Consider the following 21357-nt stretch of genomic DNA (forward strand, 5'->3'; position numbering starts at 1 on the left):
TAGAGGAGTTTTTAATCATTACAAATATGACACTACCTAAAAAAAAAAAAAAAAAAAAAAAAAAAAAGAATTGTTCTAATTCATTCAAGATGCTTAAGTCCCGTATAAAGGAGATCGTATTAAATACTAGAAGCAAAGCAGAGAGTGAAATGGATAAGTCTGCCTCAACACACTTGCATTGAAATGACTCCAGGACTTGGCTAATACAGTTAACCATCAGACTAGATATATAAATATATGCGCATGACAATGTGCTTCTGTGTGTATACAGGTGTGTTTTACTATATCCCAACAGATAGTACATATTACACTATATATCTTTGGAACACTGGCAAACTTTTATCATATTCTAGCCGCCCCCCCAAAAAAAAAAGCTTAATGTATTTTTTAAAACTAAAATCCTTCAGACTCCTTTCTCTAGCCACAATGTAATAAAACCAGAAATTAATAACAAAAGAAGATCCAACAACTTTAAGCACTTGCATGTTCAAATAAATCCAGAGTTAAACATAGAAACAAAATTGAAACTGAATAACAATTAAGGATACCTCATACCAAAACTATGGCGTTTGGCCAAGGAAAGCAGTGGGAAAACTGGCATCATTAAAAAAAATTTTTTTTTCAGGGGCTCCTGGGTGGCTCGGTCGGTAGAGTGTCCAACTCTTGATTGCAGCACAGGTCACGATCCCAGGGTCATGGGATCGAGCCCCACCTCCCACTCTGCACTGAGTGTGAAGCCTGCTTGAGATTCTCTCTCTCTCTCTCTCTCTCTCTCTCTCTCTCTCTCTCTCTCTCCCTCCCTCCCTCCCTCCCTCCCTCCCTCCCTCTGCCCCTCTCCCCAGATCATGCTCACTCTCCTTCTGTCTAAAATTTAAAAATATTTTTTTCATTGGAAAAATGTTTAAAGATTCATATAGGTATCTGTTACTTGTCATATTTATATAAAACATTTGCCTAAATATAACTTTTACAGTAACTTTTCATTGCTATGTGATCAATTTTTTCTTCATATAACATCTTGTTTTTTTCTGAGTGCAAAGGAAATATGGGCTCACTACAAAAAATCTGAATTATCTAGTAAGATATAAGATATAAGACATTTTTTTAAAAAACAATAATTTAAAAAACATTCATGTGTAAAAACAATAATGAAACCACTCAGAGAAAAAATATACACATGTGTCACATTTTCTTCCATCTAAGTTTCACAAAATTCTTATTTTTTCATTCTTAATTGTTCATATAAAGTGATATTTGATAAGTATCTTTCAATAAAATGCATCCCTTTATGAATGCAAAAAAAAAAAGGAATACCAAAGGATATGTAAACATAGACACAATGGAGACTAAATAATTTTAAGAGAGGACCATGTTCAACTCTACACAATAAATATAATTATGTAAATGAACAGGGCAATTTTTTAAGAAACCAAATATATACAAAATTAAGCCAAAATGAGAGAACTCGGACAGACCAGAGGGACACTACTGGGCTCAGATATGTACCTCGCACCACAAGGACTCTAACCCTGGTTATTAAATCCTGCCTGGAACTTCTGTCCCTGTAGCCTCAGGTCACCACATCCAGTCCCTCTAATGACACCTCCAAAATAGATGCTGTGTGGCCCAGCTTCTGTTTCAAAGCTCAGGCAGGTGCATCTGATTCTCAAAGTGTGGGTCATGTGACCGCACACTAGCTCAAAGGAGCCTTGTCCCTCCTTGGTGGGAGGTAGGCTCTGCTCATTAAGGCAACAAAAGCTCTACCTAAACACAGGAATGAGGTTCAGAGACTTATTGACCAGAAAGGACACACGGCCACCACAGTGGTCATAGAAAGTATTGGAAAGTAAAGCAGATTTTAGTTGGCAAGTCAGCAACCCATCCCAGTGCCCATGATGCTGCAAAACAGGCACTCATCTACACTCTCAAAGTCAGTAGCACACATTGAAGGTTTTCACTTCCAAATCTGTATGTCACCCCTATTTTATTCAACACTGATTTACCCAGTGCCTGATATGAGCAAGGTGTGATTCCAATGGTTTGTTGATAGATAGATAGATAGATAGATAGATAGATAGATAGATAGATAGATATAATAGAGATAGATGATATAGATATAGATATAGATATAGATATAGATATAGATATAGATAGATACAGATATATAGATATCTTCACTTAAATGTTTCCTATGAGTACCTCAAAGTCAACAAGCCCCCAAATCTGACAACTGACCTTCATTTACTCTTTTGTAAAATAAGGATAACAGGACCTATTTAATAAAAAGAGATTATAAGGTTTAAACAGGATAAAGCCTGCAGCACTTGGCATGGAACGTAATTAGGGATAAATAAACATTCATAACCTTTATTGTTATCCTTTCTTGCCTCCAACCCGAGCTTCCCATGACCCCCCAAATCTTCATAAACCCACCTGACCCAAGTGCAGTTTATATCCTTCAAGACTCAGCTCACACACCACCTGCTCTGTGAGGAGCAGTGACTCCCAGGGAGAACCCTGTGCACTCCAGCACTAAGGCAGGCCCTCTCTGACCTCACATCTCCACTTCCTGTTCCCCAGTCACAGAGTTCCAGCCACACTGCCCTTCCTTCTGTTCCTTGAACACTCCAAGACCATTCGTGCCTCAGGACCTTTATTTATACAGGAAAAATAGATCTTTGCCAGATCTCTACCTGGTTGAGCCCTTATCATCCTTCAGGTATCAGTTTCTTTCTCCTGTACTCTTAAAGAATTTCCCTAATCACTCTACCTAAAATGCAACTCCCTTCCTGCCCAATCCCTCACTCCATTTCCCCATCTGAATTTTTTGGTATCATTGAGACCAAATGCAATGATTCTTCTCTCTTAGAATATAAACTCAGTGAACTAAGTGATCTTACCCCTAGGATCTCCATAAAGGATGGGTGGGTGGATGGATGAATGGGTGGGTGGATGAGTGGATACATTCAAGAATCAGTAGGCACTTCTGTAATTCTGTTATAACACTGAAAATCTGAACACCTATCTGCTTAATGTCTGTGTTCTATTAGAATATGAGTTCTAAAAGACAGAGACTGGGTTCCTGCATACTTGGTGCCTAAAACTATGACACAAGCCTTCTGCTGAATTAGTTCAATTCATTTCTGTGTTGTCCTATGTTCTTACTACAGTGGTTCTCAAATTCTGTTGTTCGGTATAATCACCGCTTACCCCATTCTCTCTACTTTCTCTGTGGCAGATTAAAGGTAACCACGATTCCTTTGATTCACTCCCACTGAGAAGTGGGCTCTGATTACCTTCCCCTTAGATCTGGGCTGCTCTTGGTGATTTGCTTGACCAACAAACATGGCAGAAAGGAATTGCTGGGATGTCAAGATTAGGTCATAAAGAACATCACAGCTTCCATGTAGGTCTCTTGGAAGTCTCATTTGCCATGCTATGAGGCACATAGGCCACATGAAGAGTCTGTGTTTAAGAGCTCCAGCCAATAATCCCAGCATTAGCTCTCAGCCAGCCAAGGGAGCCATCTTGGATGTCTTGCCCAGTTGAGACTTCAGATAAATACAACTCCAGCCAGCAGGTGATTACAACCACCCACTCAACCACAGAACAATGAAAGAGAACCAATTATTGTTTTAAGTCACTAAGTTCTGGATACTTACTAGGCAGCAAGGGCTAACAGGAACAGTCTCTAATCAATACCAAAGTAAAGAAGTAACAATAAAACAGAAAGGACATTGGGAACTATGTTCTCTAGTCTTAGCTCTGCCTCCAGTTAACTGTGTGGGTTCAGGTAAGTCATGTAACTCCTCTAGGTCTTATCTGGGAAAATATTTTAGTTTAAGAGAGTAGATCAGTTACCTGTTAAGTCTAAGTCATTTGCACTCTATGTATACATTTTTTAATTTGTTTTTATTAAAAATTTCTCTTATAATTAAATAACATTATTTAATTCATATTGTCTTGTAGGAAGAGTAAAAGATAAATGTCACCAATATCACATTTTTGCCCTGGGTCAGTCCAGCCTAAGGGATAAAGGAAAAATGGACACCAGATTACCATTCTAGAGGGATTCTTTCATGGTAAAGACTCAGGCCTGCTACAGAGATAGAATCAAACAGCCAAGCTGCCAATAATTAAGATGTGCCTGTTAGAAATAGGATGTTGACCCACAGTCAAGTAACAGGAAGGGTTTTGTGGCTGTATTGTTTGGCTTTGTTTTGTTTTTGCTTTTAAATAAAGGGTTTGATTATGTTAGCAAGTTGCTTGTTATACAAGGAGAGCACTAGGATTCAGTGATGACTGATACCCTTCCAGCTCTGATATCATAATTCCAGGATTTTTGCTTTGTTTCTAAAGCAGAAACTTGATCATGTGGGCTCCCTGCTCAAAATCTGTCAGGCTCCTATTGTCTACTGCCAAAAGAACAATTCAAGTTCCTCATGCTTGAAGCTCTTCATGTGGCCCAGCTCCTCCCTCACTACCGCCACCTCTTCCTGTCTAGAACCCTGTCTGATCACACTGACCACGAGTCCTTACTGAGATGCCATTCCCCTTCTCCCTCGGGATGCTCGTCTCCTAAATGGCAGGGGCTGAGTAAAGCTGTTTTGTGCAGGTTGCATTTGCTGGCTTCTATATTACTCCTGGCTCACTTCCTGTTGAACTTCCCTGAACTGTACTGCCCTGGGATTAGGAAATGATTTAAGACAAACTGGCTTTAAGACTACCCGACCTCAGGGTTAAGAGCCTGGCTTTGCACTGACCACTGGCCATGGGGATTGGTTTTGGTGTACCTGATTCTTGGTGCACCCTCCTCACGCTTGGAGACCTCCTCCCCATAACGCAATTAACAGAAAATCTACACTCCTTTCCCCCTCGCAGACCTGCCGGGTGCTTCCCCACTCATCCCTGCAGACAAGACAACAAGGGCTGACATGCACCACTGGGCTGCCATGCCGCCGTCTCCCCTGCTGTCAGCATCAGAAACATTTCTGCTCCTTCTCAAGTCTCTCTTCAAATGCTTCCTGTTCTTGGAATGAGCACTTAACACAGAGGTCAGTCCTCAGTAAGGAGCAGCTATTTTTTACATCGTTTCCTCACCCACTTTTAAAATCACAAAAATAATTTTTGGATAAATAAGACATAACCGATATCAAAAAGGTATTGTTGGTCAGAGGCAAAAAATTTGAAGTTTCTCATTGCATTCTTATTTTGTCCATCTTCTTAATATTTGGCATGAATAGCACTCAATGCCAAGTGGTCTTAAAAAATAACCCAAGAAACTATTTTCCCTCTAGTTTGCTCAGTAAGTTCAGCATGTCTCTCTTTTGGAATTATAAGTGTATTCTTCTGAGCATGTATATGAATATAAAATTGTCACCGTGTCTCAGTGCTGTGGGAAGTTATTATGTTTTTATGCATTAAAAATTTTCTGATTTTAAATGCCAAAGGAAATAAATATTATGACGGAGGACTCAATCCCATCTCTGTCCCCTGGCCACCCAACCACCTACCTAAGTTTTTATATTAATATATTAAGTTCTCCTTATCTAGAACCGATCATTTCCTCCTTTTAGCCCTGTAATGTCTATCATTGAGTCACTAATTAAGATATTGCAATTATTGTTCTCCACACTCGACTGCAAGCATCTTGAAAACAGGGAATGAGTCTCATCTATCTTTATGTCATTAGCATGTACTGTGTGGGGAAACCGATCCTAATAATTAAGGGAATAAATAAATTGTACATCCTCGTGTGAATTTGGGAAGTCAGGGGGTCAGAAGCCACCACGTCTGTGTCCCTTTTCTTCGTATTTCCAGAGCAGCAACCAAGGCTCATCTCAGCAGCTTCAGACATGTTCCCTGCCCTCCCCACACACCAGGCCCCCCGGAACAGAGGAAGAGACCAAGATAGGCATCAGGCAGTCAGCCTGATCTGGAGCTACAGGCCTTGCTTGGTTCTGGTTATCACATCTGTTACGTGAGCAGATGATTTGAGAGAGAGAGAGAGAGAGAAAAGGCCACTCTATGGCCCTCATGTTTTGCTCCCGGAGGGAGGAAGCAGGAGGCTTTCACCAAATGAATGAACAAACGAGCACGCTGTTCATGTCCCAAGCACACAGCCCCCTAGTGTGTCTGGCTCCACCAGAGTCCTGAAGGTGAACTCTGAGACAATATTTCTTCCTCCTCCAGGAAATATTGGTGGGGAGAAAGACACCAAAGAGGGAATCAGTCAAGAGGAGATTCTGGAAAGTTCTTAACAATTGGCAGTTTGGGGTTTGTCCTTTGCTGTTTTCGCAGAATGTTTGAGAAAACAGACAACATAAATTGGTACTATGTAAAGCATAGAAGGTCCTGTAAGTTACAGCCCTGGTTCATCAGTCAGAATGTGCCCAACTTTTTCACTCCAGAGTGTCAGCCTTCCTCAGAGTAATGATGCCTTCTGAGGGTAACTGCCCAATCTCTCTTACTTCCACCATCCCTCCCGGACTTCTCCCCAATATAGTTTCTGGATGGATGTGGAGAGGAATCACATAGTCTCATAGCAGTGGAGGGAAGGTGATGAGTTCTAGAGCCTACACGCAGGTGCCAAACAAAAATTCTAGTGTGCGAAACAGTTAGTTGACCCAGTGCTAGGAACCAGCTACATGTGGAAGTCTATCATTCCTTAGCTCAGTTGGGCCCAGCTTTCCCTCTCTGCAGAATCAGCTGACCTCAGAACAGCCCCATGATGGTGCCTCGCACTCCTCACCTGTGCCAGGAGCCCCAGTCTCTGATATGCAGTAACTGTTCATCATGATGAACCCTATGGTGGGCCTACTGGCTGTCAACTCAGCATCCCCCACAAACAGAAGCCCAAGGTTGAACAGAGAATCCTATGAGATCCTTCTCCGGCTGACCCCGCTTTGCATGGCAACTGCCCCTTAAGCAGGGATCAGGGTGCAAGCAGCCCCTTGTCCCCTTCCTCAGTAGCCCTCTCTGTTTTCCAGCATATCTGCTGTCTGGTGCAAAAGCCCAGGGAGCAAACATCAGTGTGCCCATCTGCTTATCTCCTCCCTCCTGGCCCCCTCCTTTACAATTGTCTCCAACAGAAGATGCAAAACTCCCTTCTTTGTTGTCTTCATCAGTGCCTACTTGAGATTCATGGTTAATCCATAATGGCAGGATTTTTCACAGCTCTGTGAAAGGATCTCTATCGAGGCAGATGGACACCAGAGGGAAAAAGTTGTGTGGTTGGAACATGTCAGAAAACTAGCACATTTTTCTTCAAAAAGAGGACACTCCCTAACACTGTCTGGGGAATTCTGCAGAAGGATCCCTTTGTTAAGGCTGAAGGAAACCCCCCACACCCTAGGGAGAAGCTGGAGCCAGAATCCCACCCTGTGTGTTTCTCTGCAGGGGACAGGGGGTGCAAGTAGACTGAGGTCCAGCTTCCAGGTGGAAAGGAAGGCTTAGCGCATCTGGAAGACCCTGGGCACCAGGACACTGTGGACAGGCACTCAGCTGTCCCATTCTCTCCCACTGATGGTGACTGGCCCTGAAGAAGGAAACCAAACTGTTTCCCCAGGGACTTTTAATAGGTTAATTTTAGGTAACTGAATCAGAGGGTAATGGGGACACCGGTGAAGTAAGTGTTTTGCTTGCACGGAGCTTGCAGGGAGGGCTCTGCCCCCCTGTGGATTGTCAACGGTCCTGGGCCATTAAGCATGACCTACCACCCTTGTGGAGAACACAAAGCCCCGGGAGCTTCTGCTTCCAAAATAAAAGAACAAGAATATCTCCTGGATTGTGGATATTCTATCAGGAAGTAACCAGAGAGCCCTGACTGCCAATTCTCCTTTGAAGATGGAAAGCAAAAACAAACACAAACCTAAAACAAAGACTACAAACCACTAAAAAAATAAAATAACATAAAAATAACTATTTCAAGGAGTGGTTATGAAGAGAATGCCAAGGATGGAAAGAAAAAAAAAAAAAAAAAGAATGGAGTGTGTTGTAAATCAGCTCCTTTTTTATGCACCTGCCAATGTTTCAGGGTATGACAAGAGAAGTAATTGTGGGACGCAGTCGCCAGAAATAGAATTGCTGAGCTCCAAACTGGAGTTGTGGCAGGAGAAAATGCCCCTAGATTCTCTCGAAACAACCCATGGCCCCGGTCTTGTTAGGATTTAGCTGAAATGTTGAGAGAAGAACTTTGGGGTCCAAAGACAAAAGAAGGTGGGTTGATGGTCAGAGTGTGTGAAGCCTCGTTTTCTTTTCTTTTCTTTTTTTAATTTTTTTAAGTTTTTAGTCAAATTCCAGTTCATTAACATAGAGTGTCTTATTAGTTTCAGGAGTGCAATTTAGTGATTCATCACTTCCCTGCATCACTCGGTGCTCATCACCACAAGCACACTCCTTAATTCCCACTATCTATTTTACCCATTCTCCACCCACCACCCCTCTGGTAACCGTCAATTTTTTCTCTGTAATTAAGAGCATGTTTCTTGGTTTTCCTCTCTTTTTTCCCCTTTGTTCATTTGTTTTCTTTCTTAAATTCCACACATGAATGAAATCATAGGGCATTTTTCTTTCTCTAATTGACTTATTTCACTTAGCATAATACGCTCCATCCCTGTTGTTGCAAACGGCAAGGTTTCATTCTTTTTTATGGCTGTGTAATATTCCATTGTGCACATATAAACCACATCTTCTTTATCCACTCATCAGTCGATGGACATTTGGGCTATATCCATAATCTGGCTATTGTAGATAATGCTGCTGTAAACGTTGGGATGCATATATCCCTTCTAACTAGTACTTTTGTATTCCTTGGGTAAACACCCAGTAGTGCAATTTCTGGATTGTAAGGTGGTTCTATTTTTAACTTTTTGAGGAACCCTCATACTGCCTTCCAGAGGGGAGCCACATTTTCTATCAAAGCTGGGATGAGTGTGGCCCAAAATCCAACCTCCTTCCTCGCTCCAGGGAAGGTGATGGCCCAAGGGAAAAAGTAGAAAGGTCTGAGTCAACAGACTTGAGTTTGAATCTTGACTCAGTCACTGCTGAAAACTCGGGGATGCGGCCTGGCAGATCTAGAGAAGCCCCCTCAAGACATTCAGCATAGCCTGTGGCATAGAAGCCACAAGATTGAGTGGAACTAACTGTGGAGGAAGATGACTTTTCCCCTTGGATTTGGAGGATAGAGGGATAAATGCCAGCGTGCAAGTGGCATAAGGACTAACGGTGAGCATCGTCTCTCCCAGCTCCGTGCCAACTGCCCCCCTCAAAAGCTGCGAGTCAAAGAGGACTTGGTTTCAGCCTACATCCCTGCAGGTATTTCCTTTATTATATACAGGCCCCCTACTAGCAGTTGGGGAGAAAATGATGAAGGCCAAATGTACCCTTTTGTCACTGTGACCCATGAGATGGTCATCCTGCATAGATATGACCAATCTTGTCTGTGTACCGTCCTTGTTCCAGCCATTCCCACAGCTCCCCCGCCTGCACAGTCCCAATTCTCTCATCAGCTTGAGGCAGGCCACGTTTTCCTGTAACTTTCTGAGCACTTCATCCTCTAAAATTATTTTCAGCTCTGATATAAAACAATTTTCAGGGAAACATTCCTTCCCTGGTTACTCAGAGTTACTCAGAGTCTACCTTGGGTGCTGCACCTTTTCTTGTCACAATCCCATGTGCTATCATAGCTGTTAAAATAGCTATGACTATTAGGGTACCTGGGTAGCTCAGTCAGTTAAGCGTCCAACTCTTGATCTCAACCCAGGTCATGATCTCATGGTTCGTGAGATCAAGTCCCACGTCGGGCTCTGCGTTGTGTGTGGAGCCAGCTTGGAATTCTCTCTCTCCCTTTCTCTCTGCCTCTCTCTCTCTCTCTCTCTCAAAATAAATAAATAAACTTTAAAAAGTAGCTGTGACCATAGCAGTCTCTTACTCGGCACATCCCCAAAGGCAAGGGAATTAAAAGCAAAAGTGAATTACTGGGACCTTATGAAGATAAAAAGCTTCTGCACAGCAAAGGAAACAACCAACAAAACTAAAAGGCAACCAACAGAATGGGAAAAGATATTTGCAAATGACATATCGGACAAAGGGCTAGTATCCAAAATCTATAAAGAGCTCACCAAACTCCACACCCGAAAAACAAATAACCCAGTGAAGAAATGGGCAGAAAACATGAATAGCCACTTCTCTAAAGAAGACATCCGGATGGCCAACAGGCACATGAAAAGATGTTCAACGTCGCTCCTTATCAGGGAAATACAAATCAAAACCACACTCAGATATCACCTCACGCCAGTCAGAGTGGCCAAAATGAACAAATCAGGAGACTATAGATGCTGGAGAGGATGTGGAGAAACGGGAACCCTCTTGCTCTGTTGGTGGGAATGCAAATTGGTGCAGCCGCTCTGGAAAGCAGTGTGGAGGTTCCTCAGAAAATTAAAAATAGACCTACCCTATGACCCAGCAATAGCACTGCTAGGAATTTATCCAAGGGATACAGGAGTACTGATGCATAGGGGCACTTGTACCCCAATGTTTATAGCAGCACTCTCAACAATAGCCAAATTATGGAAAGAGCCTAAATGTCCATCAACTGATGAATGGATAAAGAAATTGTGGTTTATATACACAATGGAATACTACGTGGCAATGAGAAAGAATGAAATCTGGCCTTTTGTAGCAACGTGGATGGAACTGGAGAGTGTGATGCTAAGTGAAATAAGCCATACAGAGAAAGACAGATACCATATGGTTTCACTCTTATGTGGATCCTGAGAAACGTAACAGAAACCCATGGGGGAGGGGAAGGAAAAAAAAAAAAAAAAAGAGGTTAGAGTGGGAGAGAGCCAAAGCATAAGAGACTGTTAAAAACTGAGAACAAACTGAGGGTTGATGGGGGGTGGGAGGGAGGGGAGCGTGGGTGATGGGTATTGAGGAGGGCACCTTTTGGGATGAGCACTGGGTGTTGTATGGAAACCAATTTGACAGTAAATTTCATATATTAAAAAATAAAAAAAATTAAAAAATAAAAAAATAAAAAAATAAAAAATAAAAAGGAACTGTGATTATTTTATTGACTCATCCCTAGTCCAAGAACTTATGAATGACAGCCCCATCCCAGCCCTCCCATTTTCTTGTGGGTAAACACAGGGTAAAAACAGGGTAAACCTGGCAGACAGGTGGGTGAATTCAGGGTAGATCTGAGAAAGGGAGGCCTTGCCCACCAAAAGAAACTCTTGGATTGGCAATCCCATTCAGTGCTGCTGGTAGTTATGATTACTTAATACCAAGGAGATAGTCCCACTTCCTGGTCCAAGAACACCACCCAGATCCTTGTCTGGACAATTCTTACTCATAGACTCACAATGCCCATTGTTTTATTTCTCTGCAGGTGAGCTTGGGTAACTGTTATTGAATGTGATTATACACAGAGTACAATTGTAACTTATGACTATTATTTGCCTTTCCTCCAGCTCCATGACCTTTAGCATAGGTCCTCATAATCTTTCACGCTGACTTTGCCTTCTTGAACTATCTTACTCTATGTGTGGAATGTATGTGTGTGTGTGCACATGTGTGTGTGTGGGGGGGGGACACTGTATGTATGTATGTGCTGGATGTGTGGAGGGTGTCTGGATGTGTGGTGTGTGTGGAAGGGATGTGTGCGTGTGGTATGTGTATATGTGCTGTGTGAGGGAGGCAGTGTGCAGCATATGTGTGTATGGTGTGTGGGGGATGTGTATGTGGAAGGGAGTGTGTATGGTATATATGTGACCGTGTTGTATATGTGTGTATGTGTGCGGGGGGGGGGGGTGTGGGTGTATGTGTGTGTCTGCCCCTTCACCAGATTCTGATTGGTAGAAATCTTGTTTTTTACTCCAAGTTCAGTATAGAATCTAGAGCATGGTAGGCACTCCATAAACGTTTGAATGTTGAATTAAATTGAGACTCGTGGTTTATCATTTCCAATTCCGAAATAGAATATGGGCACCTGGACACTGTCATAAGCTTGTTGAGAGAGAAACTTGCCTTGGGTGAGTCTTAATGCTCCAGTCATCTCCATGAGGGTCTGCAGTACGTGTGTGAGGTGACTACAAATAGAACAGTAGATATTTCTGCCCTTCCTCTTACCTAGTAACCACCCTGTCATTTTCCAGCCACTTCCACAAAGGCAAGGATTGCAATGGTGCAGACACATAAGCTGCAGCGATGTCTCCTCAGGTAGGAGGATGAGGACATGTGGACAGCTGGAGGGGTCAAGATTTGGGGTTACCTACTGCCCTGTGGAGGAAGATATTCTAAAGCTCAGGGGGCAGTAGGAAGACTCACGTATTTCAGGGCCCATGAATGGGGAGCCACCAGCAAGTTGGCCTTTCCCTTTTCATAACTATTTGATGTTTTTACATGGGGTAAAGTTCTAGAATCACTGGATCTCTTCCTTTTATAGCTACAAAAAGTACTTAAGAGGCATCTATCTTACCTTTGAAAATACCTATACATAAAACTATGAGCTTCTTTGATAATTTTTACATCTATATAGCTGTTGGAAGTTCTGATAATTTTGGAACAAATCATTATGAACTATCAAATAAAAGCACCAGTGAGAATGCGTCTGGCATCTCATGGCCGTCATAATTGTTACCAGTGTAGATTTCATACACATATTCTCACTATATCTTCCCAACAACACTGTGGGTAGTTATTACTGTTCATTTCTTTATACATGGAAACTGAGAATTAGCACACCTGAGATCACAGGTCCCAGCAGCCGGGTCTTCTGACTGCCGATTCCATCCTTTGCCTTTGTATGAACAAATTTGCTAAGAGAACACTAAATAGAAACTCCTTCACTGGGAAGGGCTTTTGTTCCATAGCAGCCAACAAGTGCCACAGCTGTCTATGGGCTTGTGAAACCAGGGCTGGAAGCGGGGCAAGGCTTATCTTCCTTTGGGTCTCTTAGTAAGAATCTCAAAAAGAAGGCAATTTGATGGCTAGAAAGGACGGTACCCGCCACACAACCTTACCTGCCAAGCAATGCTTCTGCCTCATCCTGAACACCCTGCATGAATGCATGACTTTACAAAGCAACTTAGTCACAGTACGTCTGTTCTCACAATCGTGTGGTTCTTCCTTCTACATGTTGGCCTCCTCTTGGACAGATGCAATTAATTTCTTCCACATGCCAACTGCCCCAGATAGTTCTTTTCAATTCTGGACTGTATTCCAACCTATTTCCCAGTTCTATCAATTTTCAATCAACCCCACATTAAGGCAAGAAGCCATAAACCATCTCACCAAAATACCTCTGCACAATTTCCCTTTCACATGATATCAGTCCTCAGTTAGGTTCACTTATCCAAGTGTACACAGACCTAACTTTGAGTTTATTATTTAACAAGTGATAGTCATGTAAAATGGTGCTAGGTGTGGGTTATCACGAAGGTGACTGAAATAGTTAACTGAAGTGGTGATCAGAAACATTAATGGTCCTTGTTCATGTCTTGAACCAAATAACCAAACAAATCCAACTCGTCTAGACCAGTGAGCCTGTCAAATGAATGAATAACTGACTCGTTTCCAATAATCCAATCTTATGGTCATACAATACCTACTAAAGCAACTGATGATTATGGCTTCATTTTGTTGGGGCTTACAAACTACCATTTCTAAAAATCCATTATGAAATATTTCCTGAGATCGTTGTCACTCACTGCTCCATTGTTGGCAGAAGACTTTTATTAAGTTTTGTTTTGCTGTACTTGTGTTTGGTTTAGGTGAAGACTCATTTATCCATCTTGTTTCTACTAACACATATCACTTTTTCAAGCCTCTGTGGTAAACTCCCTGGTGCTGATGAAAGTGACCACATCAGGGAGACTGGGATATATCTTTCAGCAAAACAAATATTAAACTTATGAGCCAAGGGAAGGAAAGGGGCTTATGTGCTGGGTGTGGTAAAGGTGGGGAGAGATTTATAGAGAAAGGAAGCAGCAAATGCAAAAGGCCTATAGAAGAGATCATGGCATAATGCAAGAGCAACTCCTCCAAATCCAAGAGTGTTTTTAGGAAGACTATTAGGACCACTAAGAGAAAGGTGGTTACATATAAGACTTCTATAAAAGAATAAATATTCACTATGGACAACCAATTAGAAAATGTATTTTAAGAAAGAGGATTGTATTTACAATATTAAGAGTATGAACAGGGCACCTGTGTGGCTCAGTCGGTTAAGCGGCTGACTTCGGCTCAGGTCATGATCTCGCGGTCCGTGAGTTCGAGCCCCACGTCAGGCTCTGTGCTGACAGCTCAGAGCCTGGAGCCTGTTTCAGATTCTGTGTCTCCCTCTCTCTGACCCTCCCCTGTTCATGCTCTGTCTCTCCCTGTCTCAAAAATAAATAAAATGTTAAAAAAAAAATTTTTAAGAGTATGATGTCTGCTGAAAAATCCAACAGAAGAGGTGCAAAACCAATATGGAGAAGTTTTTTAAGCTTTTTTAAGAGACATATGAGAAGACCTAAGAAGCCAGGGCACCTGGGTGGCTCAGTTGGTTAAGTGTCCGACTTCGGCTCAGGTTATGATCTCACAGTTCATGAGTTCAAGCCCTGCATCAGGCTCTGTACTGACAGCTCAAAGCCTGGAGCCTGCTTTGGATTCTGTATCTCCCTCTCTCTCTCTCTCTCTCTCTCTCTCTCTCTCTGCCCCTTCCCTGCTTGCGCTCTGTCTCTCTCCCTCTCAAAAACAAACATTAAAAAAATTTAAAAGAAGACCTAATAAGCTGGATTGGACATTATAGTCATGGTTGTAGATTTTATCATCATATAGATATCAATTTTCCCTCAAATAATTCACATGTGCAATGAAATTCCCATCAAAATTCCAAACAGGATTTTCATGGAACTTGTTGGAGTGATCAAAAAATTAACAAGATAACTAAGACAATTTTGTTTGAAGTCAAGAATAAAAGGAATGAGACAAAAAAAAACTGACATACCATACCAAATATTGAGACTCATGAAAAAGCTGTAGTGATTAAAATGGTACAGCATTCACCAAGGGACTAATCTAACAAAAAGCCCAGAAATAGATCTTCACATTTATGGGGACTTGAAATACAATAGAGATGGCATTATAAATCGGTTGAGAAAGAATGGGCTATTTATTAAATGGTGCCATGACAACCAGCTATGTGTATGGAGAAAGAAAAATTTATCACACTATATCAAGTAATTTCAGATGGACTAAAGATTCTACCACTTGTGATCCTTAGCAAATTCTTTAACCTCCCCATCCCTAACTTCCTCATCCATAAAATGGGAATAATAATAACAGTACATGACTCTTATGGTTGTCATGAAGATTAAGTGAGGTAATTACTTGTAAAGCACTTAAAATAGCATCTGGCACATTGAAGTATTTGTTAAATGAGTAAATTAAAGTCAAATGTTAAAGACAAAACTGAAAACTTCTGGAGGAAAATATATGTACATATCTTTACGACATCAGGGAAAGTGAGAATTTTTAAAGCTAGATGCAAAAATCCTGAACATAATTACCAAGATGAAGGAATTGGACTACATTAAAGTTTACAAATCTCTACAAATCTCTACAACTAAAGATAGCAAAACTAACACTTAAAATCAACCAAGACTGAGAGAAGACACTTGTAACAGATAGAACAAGAAATATAGAGAGTATATAAAGGGAACCTACAAATAAGAAAAATAAAAATAGAAAATATGGGCAAAGAATATGAATAGACAGTTCAAAAAAGAAGAAATCCAAAGGTCGATAAGTGTATGAACTGGCTTATACTCCCTGATAATCAGGGAAACACAATGACTGTATAATATCCCTTAGAGGCATCAGTCCAGCAATCCTTGGGAAAAAAGTGGAGAAATGGAAATGTTCATTTCCTGCTGTTGGAATTATAATTTAGATAACCATGTTAGGAAGAAATTTGGAGACATCCAGAAAGTTTAAGGCTTAGCATACCTAGAATCCAATATAACCCCCCTGCCATTATAACTAGGCTCACATCACACACAGCCTCCCCATTTCCATAAATGGTAACTCCAGTTTCCCAGTTGCTCAGATCAAATGTCTTGGAGCCACCCTTGACTCTTCTGTCTCTCTCATACCACAGCTGATCCCTCAGAAAACCTGTTGGCTTCATGTCAAAATATATCCAGAATCATACCATGTCTCATCACCTCCACCAACAACCTCAGGTCCAAGCCCTGATCACCTCTTTCCTGGACCATCACAGCAACCCCTTACTGGTCTGTTTCTACTCTTGCCACCTTTTAATGTATTTTCAGCCAGAGTGGTCCTACTAAACTCAAGTCAGATCAAGTTACCTCTCAGCTCGAAATCCTCCCTTGGTTCTCCATTTCATTCAGAATAAAGGCCACTAATGTCAAACAGCCACAAGATCCCACACGATCTGGTCCTCATTCTTCTCTGACCTCATCTCCCACTATCTCTGCCACCGCTTGCCCTCTCTGCTCTAGTATATTGACCTCTGAGCTGGTCTTTGAATTTAGGGTATGCTTCCACTGCATGTCCTTTGCACTTGTGGCTTCCTGTGGCTAGAATTCTTTCTCATAAATCCATACCTCCTTGACAACCCAACACAATGGCATTTTCTCAATGAAGACTCTCCTGGATGGCTCTGTATAAATTCCAACAACACTTCCCCACATTCCCCCACCAATACATATACTCACATAATCTATAATCTTCTTCCCCACCTTATTACTTTCCTGTTCTTCTTGCATCCTTTCTTTCTTCCTTTTTTTTGGGGGGGGGGGGGTGAGTGAGAGGGAGGGGCATCTTTCTCGTCTCTTTCAAATGTAAGCTTTAGGAGGACAGGAATTTTGTCCCTCTGCTCACTATGATATCCTCTAGAACAGTACCCAGTAGGGTACTTGTAGGCACTCAATAAATCTTGGTTAAATAAATAAATGACTATATAAATTATACAGCTACACTCTTCCAGGCATTGTTTTGGAGCTGGAGAATAGAAATGGAGGGGGAGAAGAAGAGGCCTCATCCTCAGGGAACTAATGATCTTCTGATGGGGAAAAAAAATGAGCTAATACATAAACATATGGATATATAATTTAAAATGATTAAGGATGTTAGGAAGGCAATTTCTGTTGTTTCCACCCCACTAGGCTGGGGGTTTTTTGTTTTGTTTTTGGGTGCTATATTAGCTGTGAAAGTGTGTCAACCACTTCATGACGATAAATCATTTCTTAGGTTTCTGACTCGCTCCATTAGAACTATCAGCCAGATTTCAAGAAGTCAGAAATATGCATTTCTGTCCTGTGTTCTAATGTCAAGGGGGATGTTACTCAAATTTTTCATGGATGACTGAGTGACAAACTGGAGAGCCCCTCCCTGTTTCTCAATCCCCCCTTACAGATTGGCCCTGCTTCCAAATCACTGGAATGCGAGCATCTATCCCACCTGGTGGAGCAGATTCTGTGGGAGGTGGGGTTTCATGTCTTCCTTTGTTCATGGAATTTCATGAGGTTTCTATGACTAAAAAGGATTTCAGAAGCCCGCCTTGCAATGGTGAGATGCAGATGGCTTTGGGAACGTAAAGCCCTGAATCGCCAACTTTTCATCATTGCTTCCAGCCCAACCCTAACTCCACTCTCGGTTGCATTTAAAAAGTAGGTGAAAGATCTTGGGAAAAAAGCCACAGAATGCTTAAAGATTACACTAGATGAAATGAATTATCTTTATCAAACCCAGATAGAGAAGCACTCGCCCATGAGGGATTCCGCCACCAGGCCAGAGAGCGTTCTGTCTTGGAGAGGCACACCCTGAACTGTGCTCTTATGTAACTAGAAGGTTTTGTCTTTTCACCTCTTTCTTTGGCAGCCATGGATCTGGTTTTCATTGTCTTCACCACATGTTTTCTCCATGCTGTATGTTGCGATTGTTGACTTATAGAGCATCAAAAAGAAACAAAACAAATCTCCAAACAGCAGAATTTGGCCAGAGCCAAAAGCAACTCGCAACGTTTGAGCTGAACTTACTCAAAGCTGGGCAAAAAGACAGAGGCTTACAAAAATGCCTTTTGTTTGAACCAAATACTGAAGCCAAGGCATCTGTGTCCAGAAGTTCTTGTGCATGGATGAGCCTCCGATCCCAACCTGCAGGAAGCCAGCTGGATGAGGCTCTTGGCAGCTGTGTGTCAGAGAACCGAAGCAACAACCTGTCTTGCTTCAGCTTTCGAGTGTCTCTAGCCCCATGGAGCTTGGAGAGTCCTAACAGATTCCCTCATCCATGGCAACAGATCTATGCCCGGGTTGAAACTGTGCTCACATTCCAGGAACACTGCATCCATTAACTCAGTGACACATTCTATTACTCTACTAATTGCATCAGCCGTAATCTCAACTGCCCAAAGATGCCACGCCTGCCATGAAGACTTCACATTTAAATAATCTAAGCTTCCCCATGTCTCAGGCTCAGTAACCAGCACCCAGCTCAAGAAACAGAACGACTAGTGCCACAGAAGCCTCCCGCGTGCCCTCCTAGTCGCTGCATCGCCAAGGGTAACCGCTGTCCTATCTTTTAACAGCCTAGATGAATCCGCAATAGACCATTTAGATCACAATTATTGTAGAATTCTATGTGCAGTCAATAAGTTATTCATGTTAGGGGTGCTTGGGTGGCTCAGTTGGTTAAGCGTCCGACTTCGGCTCAGGTCATGCTCTCACAGTTCGTGAGTTCTGTGCTGACAGCTCAGAGCCTGGAGCCTGCTTCAGATTCCGTGTCTCCCTCTTTCTCTGCCCCTCCCCCACTCGTGCTCTGTCTCTCTCTCTCAAAAATAAATAAACATTAAAAAATAATTTTAAAAAATTTAAATAATTTAAAAAAATAAGTTATTTATGGTATACATCTTATTCCCTATCCCACTTGCTCCATTCAATATCCATTTAGAGGCAGCAGAGCCAAGAGACATGAATCCCCAATGCCAGGGTTTGGTTCCCGGCCCCACCATTACTTACCCTTGTGACACCTCTGTTTCTTCATCTTGACAATGAGGGCAACAAACTAAGATTATTATGATAAGTAAATAAGATATGTGTAACATTATCACTTCTGGCACATAGAAAGCAACTCATGAAATCTTTCCTTACTCTCTTACTTCCTTCTTCCATCCATTCCTCCCAATCTTCCTTTTTCCTTTCAGTCATTCATTCTTTTTTGTTTGTTTTCCTCAGGAGTGTCCCTGGAAGAAGCTTCTGGCACCTTCTCTCTATTGGCAGCTGCCCACACAGCCAGCTCCCAAGGGCAGGTCCCTGGCAGCTCTGGAGCTCCTGTTCTGTGTCTTCTCACACCATGTCCAGAGAACAGCTCACAGGGGGCAGACCCCCACCCCACGGGACAGGGCATGGCCCCAAGGCCTGCAACATCCACCCGACTATGGGTGTGATTACCCTCCCCCAGCCTCTAGTCCCAATGGGGCAGACCACTAAGTGGAGGCTCTCCCCTCACAATGACCCCTGCCCTTATCCCCACTCACCTTGTGTTTCCTCCCAACCTAAAGGGCACTGTCATGACCTCATGTTCCCTGGGCATTTCCTCCCTCGGCCCACCGGTCAGTTCCCAGGTTCTTTCAGCTGTCACTTTCGTATTTCCTAAACCCACCACCACTGCCTTAATTCATTCTAACATTTTTCTTCCTTGATTACATACAATACCTGCATAACAGATCCTGCCTCTGATTGGGGTCCTCCTCATTTCAAGGTGTGAGCAGAGAGGTCAAGGCCTCCTAAGATCTGCCTTTCCTCTGTCCCGGAATGTCCCAGGTCCCCCCCTCCCTTGGTGCCTCAGCCCACACCTGTGCTTCTCAGCCTGAAGCCCCCACCTCTTCTCCATCCTCGGACCTGCCCCCCCAAGTGTCTGCCCCGGGGAGCAGGGATCCCCCTGTCAGGGCCCACGTGTCCAGCGATGGGAGCTGTCGTGCACAGCCTGTCTTGCTGCCCTTGCTCCTGGAACCCCCCTGGTCTGCACATAAGGGAGTGGGTGATTGGGCAGTGCCCGTTTTCCAGGCCTCTCCTGACTCTCTGCATTCGCTGAGCTATAACAGTACCATGCCAGGCAGGGTGGGTACATGGGGACACATGGAAGGGTGAGGAATGGTCCTCAACATCCAGATTCATGCCTGGCATCATGGTCTCACCAGCCGAGGCTGGACAGGTGGTTTTTGGGCAGCTGCATGGGCCAGCTGTCTCCTTACCCCCACCAGGGCCACCAGCTACCACAGCGCCTGTTAAAAGAGGCTCCTGAGCTCTGACGTTTCAGTGGGAATCAGACAGAAACTCGTTCCCTGACCCAGATTGGCAGGCAGTTCAAGGCCAGGCAGTGAAGTGGCATGTCCCCAGCAGCCTGCTGCCACCTAGCCTCTCACCAGCCAGTGAGGCACCTGCTTTCAGAAAGGGAGCTCTGAAGCCCCTTGGGTCCTAAATGTGACCTCACACAGAGGGAAAGAAGGCACTTTCCCAATTACTAAAAGAAAGAAAAATCAAAGAGAACATCAGCCACGTAGTAAAATAAGTAAAATAAAGTAAAATAAGTAAAAAAAGTAAAATAGTAAAATATCCATTCAAAGAAACATAAAACAGAGAAAGAGGATAGAAGTAAGAGCAAGTGTATCTGTTATCATGATGCATGTAAGTAAGACACATTTGATTGGGGTAAAAAATTACCATATGCTACATGAATGAGGATGGCCCTCCGCAGAGCAACTCAGAAAGGCTGGAAGAGAGACAGGGCAGAGGTGTACCAGGAACCAGCCAGCGGAAATGAAAACAAAGCAGGGCCTTCCATATTAATATCACAAAACCAGTTGAATGTAAAGCTTAAAGGCATTAAAATTACACTAAGACCACATTATAATAAAAAAGTATATAATCCATAAAAAAACATTTGACTGTCATAATCTTTTATGTGTCCAATAATATATCATTAAGTATCAAGCAAAAAATGCTATAAATGGAAGAATAGGGCACCTCCCTATAGACACTCCCATTATGAAAAATAGTTTCCTCCCTGCAAAGGGAAGCATCAATAAAATGAAAAGGGCAACCTACAGAATAGAAGAAAATATTTGCAAAACATATATCTGATAAAAGGTTAATATCCAAAATACATAAAAGAATCATACAACTCAATAACAAAAAAAACCAGACAATCCAATTAAAATATGGGCAGGGGATCTAAATAGACATTTTCCAGTGAAGATATATGGATTATCGACAGGTTCATGAAAAGATGCTCAACATTACCAGTCATCAGGGAATTGCAGATCGAGCCCACAATGTTGGAGAGAAT

General features: G+C 42.5%; 1 protein-coding gene across 2 annotated transcripts; it reads left to right on the plus strand.

Annotated features, from left to right (window-relative positions):
• The first annotated feature begins 3457 nt into the window (after window positions 1–3457).
• On the plus strand, window positions 3458–19824 carry LOC122231726. 2 transcript variants are annotated; one of them, XM_042959965.1, is made up of 3 exons: window positions 3458–3580; window positions 4882–5054; window positions 19245–19824. In XM_042959965.1, the coding sequence occupies exons 1-3, from the start codon at window positions 3533–3535 to the stop codon at window positions 19663–19665; spliced, it is 642 nt and encodes a 213-aa protein (XP_042815899.1). In that variant the 5' UTR covers window positions 3458–3532; the 3' UTR covers window positions 19666–19824. The 2 variants fall into 2 exon arrangements, 1 of the variants encoding a protein (XP_042815899.1); XR_006208964.1 differs by lacking the exon at window positions 19245–19824 and having other exon boundaries at window positions 3458–3793; window positions 4882–5309.
• Window positions 19825–21357: the final 1533 nt, after the last annotated feature.

The sequence above is a fragment of the Panthera tigris genome, chromosome D2 (assembly GCF_018350195.1).
Source record: "Panthera tigris isolate Pti1 chromosome D2, P.tigris_Pti1_mat1.1, whole genome shotgun sequence".
Classification (NCBI taxonomy): domain Eukaryota; kingdom Metazoa; phylum Chordata; class Mammalia; order Carnivora; family Felidae; genus Panthera; species Panthera tigris.

What these genes read in the sequence shown, in the direction of transcription:
- LOC122231726 (XM_042959965.1), top strand. Translation starts at nt 3,533, where the DNA reads ATGTCTTGCCCAGTTGAGACTTCAGATAAATACAACTCCAGCCAGCAG. An exon ending in AATACAACTCCAGCCAGCAG is followed by an intron (nt 3,581 to 4,881) that starts GTGATTACAACC and finishes TCCCCCTCGCAG; the next exon opens with ACCTGCCGGGTGCTTCCCCA. An exon ending in AATGAGCACTTAACACAGAG is followed by an intron (nt 5,055 to 19,244) that starts GTCAGTCCTCAG and finishes TGTTTTCCTCAG; the next exon opens with GAGTGTCCCTGGAAGAAGCT.